At 50.9% G+C, this 18,000-nt stretch overlaps 7 protein-coding genes across 7 annotated transcripts; 5 read left to right on the top strand and 2 right to left on the bottom strand.

Annotated features, from left to right (window-relative positions):
* Nucleotides 1-2,090: 2,090 nt before the first annotated feature.
* COCSADRAFT_79429 (glycoside hydrolase family 31 protein) lies at nucleotides 2,091-4,942 on the top strand (the record flags this gene model as incomplete). The annotated part of the gene is made up of 3 exons (XM_007697603.1): nucleotides 2,091-2,346; nucleotides 2,406-3,637; nucleotides 3,695-4,942. 3 exons carry the CDS (start codon nucleotides 2,091-2,093, stop codon nucleotides 4,940-4,942), a joined length of 2,736 nt encoding a protein of 911 aa, XP_007695793.1.
* An 886-nt stretch (nucleotides 4,943-5,828) lies between these two features.
* Nucleotides 5,829-7,210, bottom strand: COCSADRAFT_79173 (uncharacterized protein; the record flags this gene model as incomplete). Its single annotated transcript, XM_007697602.1, has 2 exons — nucleotides 5,829-6,616; nucleotides 6,670-7,210. 2 exons carry the CDS (start codon nucleotides 7,208-7,210, stop codon nucleotides 5,829-5,831), a joined length of 1,329 nt encoding a protein of 442 aa, XP_007695792.1.
* A 1,671-nt stretch (nucleotides 7,211-8,881) lies between these two features.
* On the top strand, nucleotides 8,882-11,289 carry COCSADRAFT_133390 (uncharacterized protein; the record flags this gene model as incomplete). Its single annotated transcript, XM_007697601.1, has 7 exons — nucleotides 8,882-9,350; nucleotides 9,483-9,557; nucleotides 9,610-9,824; nucleotides 9,877-10,127; nucleotides 10,177-10,601; nucleotides 10,658-11,038; nucleotides 11,075-11,289. The coding sequence occupies exons 1-7, from the start codon at nucleotides 9,155-9,157 to the stop codon at nucleotides 11,287-11,289; spliced, it is 1,758 nt and encodes a 585-aa protein (XP_007695791.1). The 5' UTR covers nucleotides 8,882-9,154.
* A 373-nt stretch (nucleotides 11,290-11,662) lies between these two features.
* On the bottom strand, nucleotides 11,663-12,076 carry COCSADRAFT_156549 (uncharacterized protein; the record flags this gene model as incomplete). Its single annotated transcript, XM_007697600.1, has 2 exons — nucleotides 11,663-11,785; nucleotides 11,855-12,076. The coding sequence occupies 2 exons, from the start codon at nucleotides 12,074-12,076 to the stop codon at nucleotides 11,663-11,665; spliced, it is 345 nt and encodes a 114-aa protein (XP_007695790.1).
* Nucleotides 12,077-13,073: 997 nt separating this feature from the next.
* Nucleotides 13,074-15,077, top strand: COCSADRAFT_167354 (glycoside hydrolase family 18 protein; the record flags this gene model as incomplete). Its single annotated transcript, XM_007697599.1, has 7 exons — nucleotides 13,074-13,088; nucleotides 13,289-13,370; nucleotides 13,429-13,662; nucleotides 13,742-13,846; nucleotides 13,913-14,180; nucleotides 14,285-14,381; nucleotides 14,412-15,077. The coding sequence occupies 7 exons, from the start codon at nucleotides 13,074-13,076 to the stop codon at nucleotides 15,075-15,077; spliced, it is 1,467 nt and encodes a 488-aa protein (XP_007695789.1).
* Nucleotides 15,078-15,104: 27 nt separating this feature from the next.
* COCSADRAFT_177985 (uncharacterized protein) lies at nucleotides 15,105-16,506 on the top strand (the record flags this gene model as incomplete). The annotated part of the gene is made up of 3 exons (XM_007697598.1): nucleotides 15,105-15,731; nucleotides 15,858-16,246; nucleotides 16,300-16,506. 3 exons carry the CDS (start codon nucleotides 15,105-15,107, stop codon nucleotides 16,496-16,498), a joined length of 1,215 nt encoding a protein of 404 aa, XP_007695788.1. The 3' UTR covers nucleotides 16,499-16,506.
* Nucleotides 16,507-16,871: 365 nt separating this feature from the next.
* Nucleotides 16,872-17,926, top strand: COCSADRAFT_156546 (uncharacterized protein; the record flags this gene model as incomplete). Its single annotated transcript, XM_007697597.1, has 3 exons — nucleotides 16,872-17,337; nucleotides 17,417-17,658; nucleotides 17,741-17,926. 3 exons carry the CDS (start codon nucleotides 16,872-16,874, stop codon nucleotides 17,924-17,926), a joined length of 894 nt encoding a protein of 297 aa, XP_007695787.1.
* Between the last annotated feature and the right edge of the window lie 74 nt (nucleotides 17,927-18,000).

The raw sequence follows: 18,000 nt of genomic DNA, 5'->3' as shown, positions 1-18,000 counted from the left end.
AAAACACGATTCCGCGGAAGCAAATAGCGTTCAGACTCCGCAACCCGGGACTTTCTCTTCCCGCAACTAGTAACAAACTCCCAACGGCCCTACGCATGCACACAGCAGTCAAGCGTCCCAAGTTTGAAAAAAAAACTCCACCCAGACTAAACTTCTTAGCAGCGAATCAAATCACCAGGAAGGGAAAGATACCCAAGTCATGGGACAAGATCAATTTTAGAGCATAATGATCTAAACACACCCATACACGAAAAGAATTCGCAATGGAAAAGGGACCACCTCAGGGTAGATGAGGGCAAAAAAAAGGTCGGTCCGGTATATAACTAGTAGTAGGGCCTTTCGTGACTAAAAACGGACTGGGGCGTTGAGGAGTGTGTGTATGGGTGGTAGTTCAAGGTTGGTCCTTGGGGAGAGACACATGGACAAGGTAAGCTTGGCACATGCTCATGCCCACTTCTTACATAGTTAACCCCAAGTGCCCGCAAGGACACCGTCTTTTCCGTGACTTGACTGTCGCCTGCCCCATCTATGCAGAAGGTGGGCACGTGGGTGGTCTGTGTTTTGTTTGTTTTCTTTGAGCCAAAAAAGTCTTGTGGTTAAGCCTTGCCATTTTTTGTTTTTGCTCGGGTTTGCTACTACCGGCATGTACTATTGTTTGTTGTACCTAGATACGTACCCTTTGGCGTGGTTCAACTCACGACAGTGCGTATCGATAACTTACGTGTTCAAAGATGTGTTTTTTGTCTCTCCTGTGTATACATAACGTCTATTTTCCTTTTGGACGTTTGATTCCGGGCGCACCGACACGGGAAAGGCGGCGAGGCGGTGGAGAAAGGAAGGCAATGCAAGGACGAGGGGGTGGTGGAGCTGATGACGGCATGTGAATGATGCCCAAGGGCGCGGTCGGGCCAGCCCTATTACATCTTACACTTTCTCTTCCAGTGACTAGTCACGCACATATGTTCCGATAGTAGCAGGTCCCAAGGTGAGCAAACGAAGAATGTAAAGCGGAACAAGCAGAGTGGACAAGAGAGAAGATTGCTACCGCCCCCGTTGGCCTTCTAGTCTGTTGAGAGGGTGGCATGTGACTCGGCCCCCCGCATGTTGCTAGGATGATTAGCGCAGGAACAGTGGAGACAGGCCGTTCACGCGAACCTTGCGTCTGATCTGCCCAGATTCCCCCTCAAACGTCACGAAGACACCTCACGATGTCTGAAAATGCAAACGAAGGGGGCCCTCGGGGACACCCGACATACAGTTGCCTGCGCAGTTTTGATCTTCGCGTATGTAATCGTAATCATCTGTTAGTCCCCCTGGACCTTGATCCGATGTCGTGTATTTTCGTCCCCCAGCCAAGGCGCCGACGCTTCCATGTCGATCCCCTGATGGAATCTCTTGCCCCTTGTGACATGGCTGTTGATTGGAAGACAACCATGTGTGCTGGCATTAAAACGCACGCCGATACATTCCCAGAACGGGCAAAGACCCATCTGATGTAACTGTAGTAAAGCCTCTCACCCCGGATCGTAGTCGAGATTCCCTAGTTAACCCCATGTCTAGTCCGCGACTAGTACCCATACATCAAATTTTGTTTTGTTTCATCTACGCGCTGGCCGCTCATAGCAAGTAATATTGGTTTGCTTGGTAGTATTCTATGGGTCGGGGGAAAAACGCGCAAGGTACGCAGTTATATGCTGCGCGTGTGTGTTCCACGGCAACCGTTGGCCTATACATTCGGAGATGATGGGAGGCAAAACAAACCCCCTTTTCTGTTTTCCTTTCTTCTCTTTCGGTATGCTGTCATTTTGTGACCTAGCATGAGCTTCCTTCCCCGGAAAAGCATCATGTGGTCTTTCTTGGGTGCAGGCCCAAGCCAGTATGATGTGGGTCAAGCGGTGGACAAGAGGTCTCAGTCGCATCCTTGTTCACTTATTACCCTTTGCCGTTATAGTAAACGGTGACTTAAGCGCCTTCACTTCCAAGCTTTCCTTTCATTATATAGTCCTTGGGTGAACGGCCTTGCTCTGGTCTTCTTCTTCTTTCCCCACAACCGGCTCTCAACTCTTGGTGAACACTGCTAGTTGACTAAGATGATACGCCATATTTTGCTCGGGCTTGCCGCCTGCTCGAGCTTCACCAATGCGGCTCCTCTAGTGCACGAGGCCACTGACCTCGCTGCCACTCTCACCCGCCGCGCCGAAGTGGATAGCTGCCCTGGCTATACTGCCTCGAATGTTGTTGAAAAAGATTCTACTTTGACGGCCGACCTCACTCTCGCTGGTGACGCCTGCAATGCGTACAGCGATGATATTAAGAATCTAAAGTTGCTCGTCGAGTACCAAAATAGTAAGTCTTCGCTGTTCTGCTGCTATATCAAGTCGCCATTCATACTAAAAAACGATCAGATGAGCGTCTACACGTCAAAATTTACGATGCCGACCTTCAGGTTTTCCAAGTCCAAGAACAAGTCTTCCCTCGGCCAAAGCATGAGAAGGCATCAACGGACAGCACAGCCCTCCAATTCGACGTTAAGGAAAGTCCTTTTTCTTTTACAGTAAAGCGCAGGGATGGCGGTGAAGTTCTTTTTGATACTGAAACCGTCCCCCTGGTATTCGAGAAACAGTACGTGCGCCTTCGGACCAAGCTCCCCGACAACCCCAACATCTACGGCCTCGGTGAGCACAGCGATTCATTCCGCTTCCACACGGATAAGTATGAGCGTGTGTTTTTGAACGGCGAGTCTATTAACATTCCCACCAACGCCAATCTGTATGGCTCTCACCCAGTGTATTTTGACCACCGTGGTGGCAAAGGTACTCATGGTGTCTTTATGCTCAACTCGAGTCCCATGCAAGTGGATATTAAAAAGGCCGACAGCGGTTACCAGTACCTAGAGTATAACACCGTTGGTGGAGTCATCGATTTGTACTTCATGGCTGGCAGCAAGCCCGCCGAGGTTTCCAAGCAATACGCTGACGTTGCCGGCTACTCTGCAATGTACCCATACTGGACTCTTGGTTTCCACCAGTGCAAGTACGGATACTGGGACGTCAACATGGTTGCGGAAGTCGTTGCCAACTACTCCACTGCTGGTATTCCTCTTGAAGTCATGTGGACCGATATCGACTACATGCATCTTCGCGAAGACTTCACAACCGATCCTGAACGTTTCCCGCTCTCAAAGATGCGTGAATTGGTATCAACTCTTCACTCGCGCGATCAGAAGTACGTACTGATCTTGGATCCTGGGGTTCATGCAGTCGGCAACTACGAGCCTTACGAGAAGGGCCACGAAATGGAGGTTTTCCTCAAGGCTGCTGATGGTACTGATCTCCTTGGTGTCCAATGGCCCGGAGAAGTCGCATGGCCCGATTGGTTCGCACCCAACACCCAGGAGTGGTGGACGCAAGAAATTCTCAAGCAGTTCGATGCTGATAGCGGTATTAATCTCGACGGACTCTGGGTCGACATGAACGAGGCGTCCAACTTTTGTCAGGACCCTCAGACTTGCAACCCCCGGCAAAAGGCTATTGACGACGGTATTCCACCAAAGCCTGGAAATGCTCCTCGCCCAAACACTGGTCGCCCTATTCCTGGCTTCCCAGCGTCATTCCAGCCTTCTTCCGGTAATAGCTCAGTTAAGGCTCGTGATTCAAAATACCTTCTTTCTCGCGAATCTTCCGCTGGCTTGAAGAAGCGCCAATCCGCTAGTGTCATTGCTCCACGTCAATCTGCCAACGGCAGCATGAAGGGTTTCCCAGACCGCAACTGGTTTGACCCTGCTTACCGCGTCAACAGCCATCTCGGTAAGATCTCGCAGCAGACCATTGCAATGAACACGACAAACTACGATGGAACCTGGCAGTACGACACGCACAACCTGTACGGCAGCATGATGGCTTCTGCGACCCACGAATCCATGCTCGCCCGCCGTCCCAAGGTCCGTCCCTTTGTCCTCTCCCGCTCCACATTCTCGGGAATTGGCCGCAAGGTAGCACATTGGTTCGGTGACAATGCCTCCATCTGGGAGCACTACCGCACCTCTATCCGCCAGATGCTGTCCTTCGTCTCCATGCACCAGATGCCCATGGTAGGCTCCGACGTGTGCGGCTTCAACGGCAACGCAGACCAATACATGTGCGCACGCTGGGCCGTATTGGGCGCCTTCCAGCCCTTCTACCGCAACCACGCCGAACTCAGCACCATCCAGCAAGAATTCTACCAATGGCCCATTGTCGCCACCGCCGCAAAGAAGGCAATCGAAACCCGCTACAAACTCATGGACTACATCTACACCGCCCTCTACTACCAAACCCAAGACGGCACGCCAATGATCAATCCGCTCTTCTTCCTCTACCCGGAAGACGAAAAGACTTTCGACATCCAAGAACAATGGTTCTACGGCGACGCCCTCCTCATCTCGCCCGTGACAGTCGATTACTCCGACAAAGTCACGTTCTACCTGCCCAACGACGTCTTCTACGACTACTGGACCTACGGCAAAGTGCAGGGCCAGGGCCAAAACGTCACAGTCAGTAACCTAACCTACAGCGACATCCCCGTGCATATCCGCGGCGGAAGCGTAATCCCGCACCGTGTCAACAGCGCGAATACCACAAAGGCGCTGCGCAACGAGGACTTTTTCGTGCTCGTGGCCCCAGATGCGCAAGGTAAAGCGGCGGGGCGGTTGTACCTTGACGACGGGGAGAGCATCGAACAAGCCGGCACTAGCGAGATTAACTTTTCGTTTGATAATGGCAAGTTCAGTGCTACAGGGTCGTTTGGGTACAAGGCACAGGGCGCGGAGAGCATCGCAGTTGCGCGGGTGGTGGTGCTGGGTCAGGCGCAGGAGGGCGCGACGGGCGAGTTTGACGCCAAGAAGCAGACTATTGAGGTCAAGGGGCCATGGACCTTGAACACAGAGTTTGGCTTTGAGCTGTGACTATCCAAGAGTGCTGTCGGCGGCGCTATTGCCCAGGCCGGCGGTGCTACTGCTACTGCTACTATCGTTACTTCGGATGGAGGCGGGCCGCGCTGCGGTGGAGCATGGTGGCGGCGTTTACTCATTGTGTTTGGAGTGGGCATTTCTATCGTTGGCATGTAGAATGGCGTTCTTGGTTTTGCTTTTTTAAAGGGGTTTACGGATACACATGTTAGCTTGAGCGAGCATTGGCTAGCCGATTTACGCATAGGAATGAGATACCATTTAAGGCGCTAGTGCTGCATAGCATAGCAACTCTATTATGACTGTGGCTTTTCTCTCCTCTATGCAAGGCGGATGGAATATAGCCGTCAATGTGCTGGCCACTCGCCAGAGCTGCTATGCCCGAGCGCGTACTACTATGATATCTGATCGACCATGCTGTCAATATAACACCACGTTGCTGCAGCGGTGCGTGCCGCCCACACTCCCGATCATCCCGTCAGTGACGTCGTGCAGATTAGCTGTGGTCACAGCGCGATGTGAGACAGGGCATCCGGGGGGACTGAGATCATTTGTGCGGGGTAGTGGAGGGTTGACTCTGGTGAGACCAAGACAACTGACAGGTTACCCAGGTGGTAGGTCACACGAACCTCTCAACCATAAGCCCATGTAGGGCAAAATACACGTGGCATAAAAGACACTTGTTGGTTTTTAGTGCGCAGAAAGTGAGCAGTCTCTCACAGCGGGAACCGACTGATGTGTATCTTGTGACTGTGGTGAAAGTCTGTGGGTGGCTGCTCCGACGGGTCATGAGGTTGCGCACTGTTCTGGCGTCCGTCCTGGGCGTGTGTCGACGGGTTTGACGTAGGCACATTGTCCAAAAGAACATGTAATACTAGACTGTTCATTCACCCGCAATGGTTGTTGCCTCGAGTTCGTCGCGCACACTGTTCAGACTGACGTCTTGGACCTCGTAGCCAACCTCGATCTTGTTCTTTGGCCGCGCCTTATTGAGTCCCTCAAGTAAAACACATGCTTTGCAGACTTCTTGGCTAGAGAGATATCCGCACTTGCTGCACTGGCCCATGACCTGCTTGTTCGTTTTCTTTGGCGTGTAGACCTTCTTGGCTTTCTTACCGTTGGGAAGCGGGACAGCGCCATCGGGTTTTTGATCCTGATGGTTTGCACCACGGGCAACACTCTTTGTCGTAATTTCGGTCTCAAGGCTGGTATCCGCAGCGGTTTCGTTCTGCCTTAGATGTGCTTCGACACTTGCCATCTCGCCACCGGTACTGCGCCCTTGAGCGCTTCCACACCCGCCCTCTTCTTCTTCAGCAACAGGCACACTGCTTGAGCATGCGCCTCCACAACCTTCATCGCTGCCTGGCACCAGTTTGGCCATGTCTTCTCCACTCCTCACGACATCTAAGATAGCGCTTGGGCGCACACGTTCAAGGTTTTTGATCAAAGCGCGCGCACTGCCTCGGAAGGCTTCGGGGGAGTAGATGCATTCGGTGCTGAAGTAGTCGAGGTTCTTGTGGTGGGCGTAGAGGACGATTTCCTTTTCGTATGCGTACTTGAGGGGCTTGCTGCGCTTGATGTTTGTGTTTGATGCAGGGTCGGAGGATGCCGATGGCGTAGACGTAACGATGGATGTGGTGCGTGACAGACGGGGAAGGTCGCCTCGCAGTACTGCTTGGGTCAGTGTTTGGTCGCAATGGCATGGTGAGCGAGGCAGGACGTACAGTTCATCAACACCGTCTCGGCGACATCATCAGCGTTGTGTCCTGTGACGACATGCTTGACGCCGAGTCTTGATGCGCCGCGATCGAGGGCTTGTCGTCTGAAGACGCCGCAATAGGTACAATTTCCCTTTTTACCAACTTGCTCTACAACCTGGTCCATAGTCCATCCGTACAGCTCAGCGTAGCCGAGTATAGTCAGAGGCATGTCGTACTGCTGAGCGTTTCGCTTTACAGTTTCAAGGCTGTCGTCACGATAGCCCTTGATTCCCTCGTCAATGGACAAGAGGATGAGATCAAGCCCATAGTCGTAGCGCTCGTTGAGTGTCTTGAGAACGGAGGCAAGCACAGTGCTGTCTTTTCCACCCGAAGCGCCAATGGCGACTTTTTCGCCGCAGTGGAAGAGGGAATTAGTCGTGATGGTGTGGTGGATTTCGGTTTCGAAGACGGCGATGAAGCACATCTTGCATAAACGGGAGTGGTCCTTTGGACGCAGGATCAGCGCGCGATTGACGCTGCAGAGAGCGCAGGGCGAGGGCGGCATGGCTTGGCGCTGTTCTGTGGTTGTTGTCGTTGTGGTTGTCTCGTGTGGCGGGGGTGAAGGAAATGCGACAGGCTTGGTGGGCGACTGCGGGGCGCAGTGAGTGGCGCAGACAAGTGGCGCATGAGTCATGACAGCCGGTAGGCGGGGCAGAATCGCTACCGTCATCGCTGAAACGACGGGCTGGACTGTGACGCCTGCTGTACCTGATCATCCACCATCCATCGGCATCACTACGGCATCTCAGAATACCGCATCCTGGCCCTGTTCCTGGGGATCCCGTCCCGCATCGATGCAGACATGTGCCTGCACTGGTGTACATAGCACGTTCCTGCACGCGCCAAACTATGGTTGAGCGCCTTGCAACCCGCCTTGGCCCACTACGGAAACCTATGATGCTAGTATAGTAATCATAGTCTGTCACCAACTCGTCAATACCAGCACCTCGCCGACGCCAACCCAAGGGACCTGACGGCGCCTGTAACTTCAGCGCCCATCCTTTGACAGCTACGCCGGCGGCGCATTGCGCAATATGACTGCTGCCGCCAGTAGATCTCACCCACTGTTGACTTTTCTCTTCTTCACCTGTCTGCTTGCGCGGACATGGCCGCGAGCGCAAATTTCCACTTGCTGCCGTCCCTTGTGGGCAGCTGAAGTCATGTTTGGTGGCGCCTTCACGAGCTGGTCTTTTGCCCTTCTAGCCTTCAGCCTTTAAGTACGCTTCGGCACTGCTTCCCTCAACTTATTCCCGGCCGCTACGTCAATATGGGATGCAACCCATGTACTCGTGGCCATGTCCCGTGCAATCACATGGCCTATATACACGGACATGCCCTAGAAGCTGATCTCGCGTCTCCGGGAACTCCCTGTCTTACGACTTTAGAGTTTGCTCGGGCCCTGTTTGACATCACGTCGATCCGCTAGGTTGCTCACTCACTCACTCATGGTTGTCTGCACATCACTTTGCTCAAGGTCAGGTGTACTACCGAAACCGCTTCTCCTTTACCCAATTCTACTTTGACTTGCTACTTGTAACCAATAGAGCATTTAGACTTTGCTAAACAACTGTCCAGGAAGCTCCCGCGACCCTGCGGATGTGGCATAAGCCGGATGCACACTTACCAGGCCAAGTGCCGTAGTGATGTTAGTAGCTCCAAACACCAAGACACCAGACCACTCACAGTCGCCGTCGTTGTCATACGAGTCATGCTATTCATCGTCTGGAGGCTGATAGCAACGGTTACTCCTGTCCACTAACTCTCAACTTCGACACCGGCTCAAGGTCGGCCAGGCCATGTTTATTGACGCCACAAAACGCTGCGCCTGACGAGGTAATGCGGCTCGGAAATTTGTTTCAGTATCTCGTCCTCTAAAACGACATACAAACTCAAAGTCATGCACTTGTGTTGGACCCTGGTAATGTTGCTGTGGAGCGAAAGTCATCCATAAACCACATCAGCCAAGGGCTCCTTGCGAAAACGTCCAAAAAAATCTACGTCCAATGCAGCCACCAAGGCACAAGGAGCTGACTCCGGGGTGGTGTACGATTAGATGAGGATCGGCTATTTTGTTTGGAGACTTTCGACTGCCAGGCACCGCACTGGCCCCTTCAACGCAATACACGAAGCCTCTTCCGACTCTAGTAACGTATCTAGCTACACACTAACGATATATCGTTCTCTCGCAAGCCTCTTTTGCCACGCTAGTCGCTTGTGCATAATCGGGCGACTCCCGTGTCCAAGAATTAGGCCGGCTGGTTTCGTCGTCGATCTTTTCGTGTGCTGAACCCCTACGCGCAATGGTTCGCCGATGGCAATGCTGTCAGCGATACCCCTTCAACGCAACGCGTCCGTATAAGGCACGACTTTTCCCGTAGCTTTTTGCTTACCAGTTTCGTCGATTGCGACGCTCAACACACTCCTTTGTACAATTTTCTTACACAACAAGATGGAGGCCCATGTCATGCTCGACACCCTTGGGTGGGTTTACACTAGCATCTTCATCACCTGGAACGTCGTCTTTGTTGCATGTCTTGTATTTCTTTGGTTTCATCGTCAGCACCCCTCTCTTCGCATACGAAGACTGCCATTGTTATTCGCTGGTATTATTCCACTGCACGCCTACGGCTCTATTTGCTGTCTCGGTAAGTAAAGTCAGACAATTATGCTTTCAAGTCCTAATAGGAACTTGTCAATGACAAGTTGACTGTTTCCTTCATCAAAGCCTATTCGTCTTTGATACGCTGCGAGCATGAGCTGACTTTACTTGCAATCAGCATACGTAATTGGCCCTATCGTCAGTTGCTCCGTAGAGTTCTGGATGATGTCGATCTTGGTGCCAGTGGGCATGGGTACGTATTTTTGCTTGTTCAAGGACGTGAGTAATATACTAATATCGATCAGCATTGTTCCATGCTTCCAACAGTCAATTTCTACACATTGCCAGCCGTCAGAAGCAGTTTGCTCGCATGAGCTCGCTCAAGGATCATGCGCCAGTTGATGAGAAGGCTGCGCAAGAGGTTGCCAATAGCCGATGGCGAAGAATCGCACAGGGGCTTGAGCGCGCTGACAAGATCAAACGAACACTCATTTTCATTGGAATCGGCATGGCTTTCCAAGTAAGATTGTCAGCTCATAGTTGGAAGGATTTGCATCTAACATTGTGACCAGTTGGCACTCGTCGTTTTTGTTTTCTTTGCTTCAAGGAAGTTCCACTACAACTACGGTATCATCGACTACACAGTCAAAGGCACTGGCATGGAAGTACGCATGAACTGCAGCAAAGGGTGGGAGTGGTGGCTGTCGATTGTATGGCAGTTCTTCTGGTCTTGGGTATACGCACCCTGGATTCTCTTCAAATCTCGGGGTATCCGCGATGTTCACGGTTGGCGCCTGCAGACCATCTGCTGTTGTCTTGTGGGGTATGTCTTTCCTAAACCATGTACCAAGCACTCTGCTGACTTTTCGCAGTCTTCCAGCATCCCCTTTGTGGCTTGCTGGTCTCTACGCTCCTGAGTTCGGAGTTGTAAACGCTGTCTTTCCTCCACCACTTTGGTTCTCTGTCTGCTTCGGCCTGGTAGAGGTCTTCACAATTGGGTCTACTATTCGCGATTTGCTTCAAGGCAACAAGCTTCGCCAAGAGACACTGGATGCTATTGCTGATTGGGAGGCGCGTCAAGCGACCAATGGCTTGGGCGCAACTACTGGTGAGGAGCTGAAGAAGAGTCCTAGCGAGTTCTCGGGATCCACCGCCCTCGAGTCCGTTGGTGATTCCAGCTTTAGCAAACAGTCGTTTGATTCGAAGTCAGACATCTTGACGATGACTGCTTTGGAGAACGCTCTCCGAACCAACCCCATGCCGCTCCTTGAGTTCGCTGCATTGAAGGATTTCTCTGGTACGTACTCTCTAGATGCGCATTATCTAGTTGAACATGCACTGACCGTACAACAGGCGAGAACGTCAGCTTCCTTACCCATGTGGCAGATTGGCGACGCCAATGGTTTTCGCAAAAATCATCGACCGCGGAGCACAACCGCAATCAATTTGTGGCTGCTGTCCGCATCTACGCTCATTTCATCTCTCTCGAATTCTCAGAGTTCCCTATCAACATTTCTTCCAAGGAGATGAAGCGACTTCATCATGTCTTTGTAGATGCTGCTGTTGCACTAATTGGTCGTCGCCGAAACTCCCATTCATCCTCGTCAAGCGACAACGCGACACCTTTCGACAATGTTTACCCAGACGACGCTTCTGATATGCCTATTCACGACAAGAGCGCAAACAATTCTATCAAGGAACTCAAGGGTGCCATCAGCCTTGACAACCTTGGGCGTGCCAACCTGAGAGCTGTGGCGCACATGGAGCCAGGCTGGCTCGATGGCACGCTGGCAGACATCAAGATCCCAAACAATTTCAACGAGATGGTTTTTGATGCCGCCGAGAAAGAAATCAAGTACCTTGTCCTCACAAATACCTGGCCCAAGTTTGTACAGGTTTCACGCGCAAACAGCGAGATGAGTAAAGATGATCCGGAGAAGGGCAACAATGCTTGGATGCACAAGTTTTTATGTCATCACCCTTGATGAACTACCAATCACGTTTTTCAATACTATAGTTAATCATGTAATATAATGACAAGCCGGTTAATCGTCGGCACAATTTTTCTTTTCTACACTATGAAGTTCCTGGACACACCTGAAGTGTTGATTCGATCTTGCCCATGTATCCTCAAAGAAATCTCAAATCAAGAGCGATAGAGGTTGGGCTGATACTTTGCACAGGAATGAACGAGTCTATTCACATACAATGGATCAAGAAACATATAACCAAAGAATCAAATGACTACAACAAGGTATGTTGGGAGAAAGAGGAGGGAGTGTAGACATACCAGGTTTGGCCTTTAGTAACATGGAAAAGCAAGCAACCACGAGGACCACAAATTTCTTGCTCTTCAACTTAGCAGGCTTCGTTTTGGGTGAGATAGACGAGACTCCCGGTCGACACGTTGTACTGGCGTGCAATGTCGTTGCAAGTATGCATGCTGTTGTTGGACGTAGTGCCCATGACATTGATGAATATCTAATCTGCCGCGCATAATAATTCAGTTTCTTCTGGTACCGGCTCGAATAATTCTCCCGATCCTTGCACGAACGATGGCGTTGGGGTCAAGGCGACCATGTAGTTTGGTAATGATCTCGTCGCTATGTTGACTGCAATGGTGGTCTGGCAGATATTCTGGATGTCCTGAAATTCCTGAACAAGGTAGTCGGAGTGGTCTTCGTCGGACAGAAACTCTGATGAGATGCGAGCATGCATCAGCTTCAAGAAGCATTCTGAGCATAGGAGGTCATCGTTGTAGATGTTGGCCATGCGACTGTTTTCGGCAAATACATTGGCCGGGCTGATGCACCATGGGTCAGAAGGGTCTGTATTGCAGTCTGGTCGGATGACATCGGGGCCAATCCATTCTCGAGACTCAACAAAGCACCACTCGTTGGAGGAGGACTTCAGACATGCAATGGCAAGACCAGCAACAAATCAGGTTGCAAGCGTTTTCGCGTCAACCACACGATCTCCTGAACTGAGGAGCTTGCCATCACAGGACTCACCAACTTCTTCTGTTCATTTATGACTGGATTCTATACACCTCGTGGTACAGAGATTAGATGTGTTACTTGAACTCCAATAGATGTTATCCACGTTGGATGTCCATTGAAACAGGTTCGGTTCACAATCCAACGTTTTATTTCCATCTCATACTTAGCGTTTAATCGTGGAAGAATTGAGACATATTTGATACAGACTAAGATAGCTTACAAGGCATTAGTACATGTTGTAGAGATTTTGAGAACGCCGGAGAGCCCCTGAGGATCTACCAATGGCTGTAATGTGAATGCAGAAGCGTACTGTACCGGGCCAAAGGAGAGTAGAACGAGAGAGTTTTGAAAGAAGCCATGACTATGAATCTGCTTTCATGAAGAGTAACACTGCTGTAGAAAGCATCAGGCAGTCGAAGAGTCAAATGGAAGAATGGAAGAATCTCAATGTATTAGGACTTGGAGGCAAAGACTTTGATATCACGCGTTCTCTTCCTACATCAACTCCAGAATTCGCAATTTCACATGGCATTCACCAAAACTCTCTACGCGCCACAGCTGAGCGGCTTACATGCATTGCTTATCCCGGTTCTATCACAATTACCGTTTGCCATATCGCGTAGGAGAAGAGTGTCTCGGCATCTGTCCAGCCTTCACCATTCCAGGTTTGCCCAGCTACTAGATTTTCCCTCCAACAGATATCTTCCTTCCAACTCAATGATATAAAAATTCCTTAGATTGCCATGCGGTATACTGGTGGCCTCGCCAAGATGTTACCAAAGTGTGTTAGCGTCTACGAGCGCAAGGATGCGGGTTTCGGTGGGGGCCAACTAATTTCAACAGGGTTGCGAGATACTACCTTAAGAAGGACTCACAGCTCGGAATAAGCGGCAACAACACGGGCCGTCCGCTGCTTTACTCTTTTGGGTTAACAATCGTATCTTGCCCGCCCGCACGGCTGTGGCTTAGTCTACGGTTCCTGCAGTCAGCGGCACGTGGACTACCGAAGGATGTAACCACTACCGGTCCTCTAAAACGTCCTTCGTGTAGCAAATATGGCACAAGTGGTAATATGATTAAACTCCATATCTCTATATAAACTCTAATAAGATTTACCTGCTATAGTCAACAAGCGTTCCATTGGCTACTATGAAACTTGGGCCAGCACAAGACCTTGCAGTGCAGTGGCGCTAGAGCAGCTCAACCTCCAGGGCCTAACACACATCAACTTCGCGTCCATGTTCTTTGAGCCGGACACTTTTGAACTCACACACATGGATAGGAATGCTGGTTCGTTGATTAGCCGCTTCACGAAACTCAAAGAGAGGAAGCCTGGACTGGAGACTTGGGTTAGTGTTGGTAGATGGTCTTTCAACGATCCTGAGTAATATTAATTGTGATTCATTGGCTTCATAGTGATTAGTATTTCTTACTATAGCCGGAAAGTATCAGCAGGCTTTTAGCATCATATCGAATACTGCTGCCAACCGTAGAAAGTTTATTAACAACTTGATCAAGTTCATGCAGACCTACGGGTTCGATGGTACGTTGGAAATGATCTGAGGGAATACAAGTCAGGATCCAAGACACATTAGCTCACCTTTGACAGGTATGGATATGGACTGGGAATACCCAATCGCAGATGACCGTGGCGGTAAGCCCGAAGACAAAGCAAACTTTGTTCTTCTCTCCAGGGACATATACAACGCCTTTGAAAAGGAGGGATATGGTTACTCCCTCACACTGCCCGCATCATACTGGTATCTCCAGCATTTCGATCTTACAAAACTGCAGCCGTACGGCCACTGGTTCAATCTTATGTCGTCCTTTCTCAGGGATATGAGTACATATGTTGCAATAACATTTACATCGATGCCGTAAGCTAACTCTAATTAGTGTACGGTCGCTCCTTCACTCTTACTGATCCAAAATGCAACGAACCCAACGGCGTGTGCCGGTTCTCAGGCGGTACCAAAGCCAGCCGCTGTTCGCGAGTATCTGGTATCCTGAATCTCCAAGAGATCTTTGACATTATCAACGACAAGAAACTCAAGCTGACACACGACAAAAAGGCTGGAGTTAAGTAGATCCACTGGGATGATGACTAGTGGGTTTCCTACGACGATGATAAGACACTGATGCAGAAGCGTGAGTTTAGAGTGTCTCGCTGCCTTGGGGGCATGATGATTTGGGCTCTTCATCAGATAGATCAGGATACTCCAATTGGAGGCAGTTTATCGCCAGAAGAAATGGAGGAAACAGAAGCCATATATCAAGATGCAGCTGCAAAGGGCGTCTGTTACACAAGCATGTACGATGATAAATGCCGCAACGGCGACTACGAAGCTGCGCAAATGAGGGAGCAACCTGGCTTTTTGTCTACCATGTCTCGTTGTTCCAAACATCAGGTTCGTTGTTTTTGCTGCTCCAAAGGTGCCACTATGGGAACCTGCAAATGGCGAGGCTTCCGTGGCTTGGGACTTTCTTGCACAGGTGGTTGTCACGGCGATGAAACTGAGGTTACTATAAACACTAACTACGTCGAAAAGAACGAAGATCAAACATGTATAGGAGGCACAAAGAGCTACTGCTGCTCTGGCTTTAAGCCTCCTATTTCAAGAGAACAAGTTAGCGAAAAGATCAAGGATGAAGCAGCCGACCTTGCTCTTGCGGCTGCCGAAACTCTTGCAATGGGAATAGCAGCAAAGGCCTTTTGTCGTGTTGCAATCATGGCTGAGACGCTACCTCTACGTATCATTCCGTTTGTAGGCTGAATAGCCTCCATCGCCCTCCAGGTTGCAATGCCGGCACTGGTCAATGTCTGCGCCAAAGGAGTCGTCAAAGCCGGCAAATCAGTCTTCAAATTCAAGGGAAAAGACTATGAGGTCAAAGTCGACAAGCCTCTTACGAGCAATGTCGACCAGCCAGCGTCCAGTTCACCTGCCAAAGCTTCTTATAGGCCAAAAACTTGCAGGACGAAGAGAGTGGTAGCTAGGGACTTGAAACCTCGCAAGGACTGGATGACACCCGCATATGATCCGCCCGTTGAAAGAATTATACACAGAACATGCGATGGCGAGGGAACAAAGCAGGCCTACTACAATTACAGCTCCATCATCAGCCGGCGACCTGATCTTGCGAGTCTGACCTGCCCATCTTACAAGTACCCTCGCCCAGCACGACCCCAAGTCGACAAATACAACCAACAGCACCACACCGACTGGAATAGCGGCTGGCTCCGCTCCTCAAACCTCGAATGTCAACGCGATGAATACCCCGGCGCGGCGATCTGGCAAGCCCGCGACAGCAGTGTCTGGATCCGCCTCATCCCCCGCACTGAAAACGCCAAAGCATCTTATCTCTTCGTCGGATGCCCCGATCAAGAAGAAGAACAGTTAGTCACAGAAATATCGATCACCACGACCGACGTAGGCTGCAGCACCCGCGACGTCTGGCAAAAAACCTATCGTAAAATCCAAGTAGTGATAAACATCGGCTTCACCAACATGGGCAACATGCCCCCTGATTTCGGCATGACAGCCAACTTATGCTAGCCCGAGACGCTAGTAGACGGCCCAGGCTTCGCCCTTTTAACAAACGACCCTTGGTACACCGGCGGCAGCAATAGAGACCAGTTTATGCGGCACTACGCTCAGGTGCCGTCGGCGCAGTTTATAAATGGGAGGGTCAATCGGCCCACGTGGGGCTGGACGAGACCGAATGGAAACAACGGCGGTGGTAGAAATAATACTCCAGACCCCGACTCAGACTCCGACGACGACATGCCCGATGCACCAAGCGACGACGAAGACAACGACCCCACGTTCCCTGGTGGCCGCAGCGCGTTAGATGAACTCAACGAGTTCAAGCGGTCGCCGAATGAGCTTGTTGTTCACGAGGGGAATTCGACGAGGGGAATTCGACGAGGAAACCGACGGAGGAGGTGTTGTTTGGGGAGTTGGGGCTGTTGAAGTGTGAGGAGAGATATTGTTATAGGGAAATGGAGGAACTGGGGTTTGCGTCGTTGCCGGTTGTGCAGGAGATGCAGAAGGCGCCGGTGGCGGTGCATGCGGAGGCGACACCGACGGATGGTAGTGCGGTGATTGAGGCGAAGGCGACGCCAGTGAGGATGCAGGAGGCGGATGTGTCGGTTATTACGCCTGCGCCTAGGCATCCGCATTATCGGTATGAGTAGGTAGGGTGAATTGTATATATATATCTAGAGATTCTATTTGTATATCTCTTATGTATCTCGGATCTTTAGACATTTCGTAGTTGATCATCGAGCATGTGATGTGATATTTGAGTGTTTCCTAGCCAACTTGTTCTCTACAAAGATATTTGTTTAACATATGACGTCGTTTATCATTCCCAACACCACCCTGTCTGCTCGCAGAATCTGGCCCCCAAGTATCCTCCATGGAAAATGAAACTTCAAAGCCAATAAACCGAGGTCCCAAGAAATTTCTCTACTAAGCGACATGCATACAAATAACCTCAATCCCCCTTCTCCTTCTCCTTCCCCAACATCTAATCTCCATCCCCCCCCCCAAACCCCAACCACCACTATGTCCGACCTAGACCCCTCACCACAACAACCCCCACCCCCAGACCCAGGCTACAACCGTACCACACTAATCACAAGCCTAACAACCTACTACTCCCTCCTCTCCAAAACCGTCTCCATCCACCCCTCCCATATCCACCCCGCCCCACCCACCGGCCACGCCCCCTCTTCCCTCCCCCTCTTTCACCTCCAGTGCCTAGGCTTCAATGATCGCATGCTCGACCTAATCCTTCACCTCCCCATCATCTCCTCCACTACCCGCCCCGTATACCCAGGAACCACCCCTATCGCCTACACCAACAGTCTCTTCGACGACTACAGCGAGGAAGACTTTGATGTGAACGACGTGCATGCAGTGGGACTTTGGCCGTTGCCCGACGAGAGGATTCCGGAGGGTGTGGTGCCGATTTCACGGCCGTTGCAGGGGGATCCCGGGGGTGTGTGGTGGATGATTGATACGAACAACGGTATGTTTTCTCATTTCCTTTCGAGCTTCACGGTGAGGTAGCTGGGTGTTAGTTCTTTGGGCGAGAAGCTGATGTGCAGGGTGGGTGGGGATTTTAGGTGAGATTACGCCGCATACAGCGTCTATCACGCGACCCGTCGCCGAAGTACCGGAAGATGAACAGTGGCGGACTGCGCGGCCTGTGCCAGCGACTGCTTATTTCGATGGGTTAGCGAGGGATTTGATTGAGCTGGAGTTGCTGCCTGTGCCGTTTAATCCTGGGTTGCTGGTTTGGGAGATTTGGCATTCAAAGGGGCATAAGGAGTTCCAGGTTTTTGCCGATGTGAGTCTACTCTATTTATGTTGTTGGAGCTGGGGGTGGTTGAAAAAGGTTGCGGTTTTCGTTCTAACGGGAGGGAATACAGGAAGCGAAAGCGATATATCAGCAGTGCGGGTGGCCGGATTTGGAAAAGTTCAAGCGTGCGAGGTGTAAGAGGTTGTTGGAGGAGTTGCAGAAGAGGGTTAGGGCGTGGGAGAAGGTGAGGTGGGCGGCGATGCCGGAGCCACCTGCGTATACAGATGCACAGGGGAATCCGGTTGAGCCGCATTGATGGAGTGAGTGGTCTCTCCAGATATAAGTCCTACAATAGACTTGATTGATGTGTATATATGAGGAACAGTCTAC

The sequence above is a fragment of the Bipolaris sorokiniana genome, assembly GCF_000338995.1.
Source record: "Bipolaris sorokiniana ND90Pr unplaced genomic scaffold COCSAscaffold_2, whole genome shotgun sequence".
NCBI classification, from domain to species: domain Eukaryota; kingdom Fungi; phylum Ascomycota; class Dothideomycetes; order Pleosporales; family Pleosporaceae; genus Bipolaris; species Bipolaris sorokiniana.
This window is presented reverse-complemented; position numbering and strand designations above follow the sequence as displayed.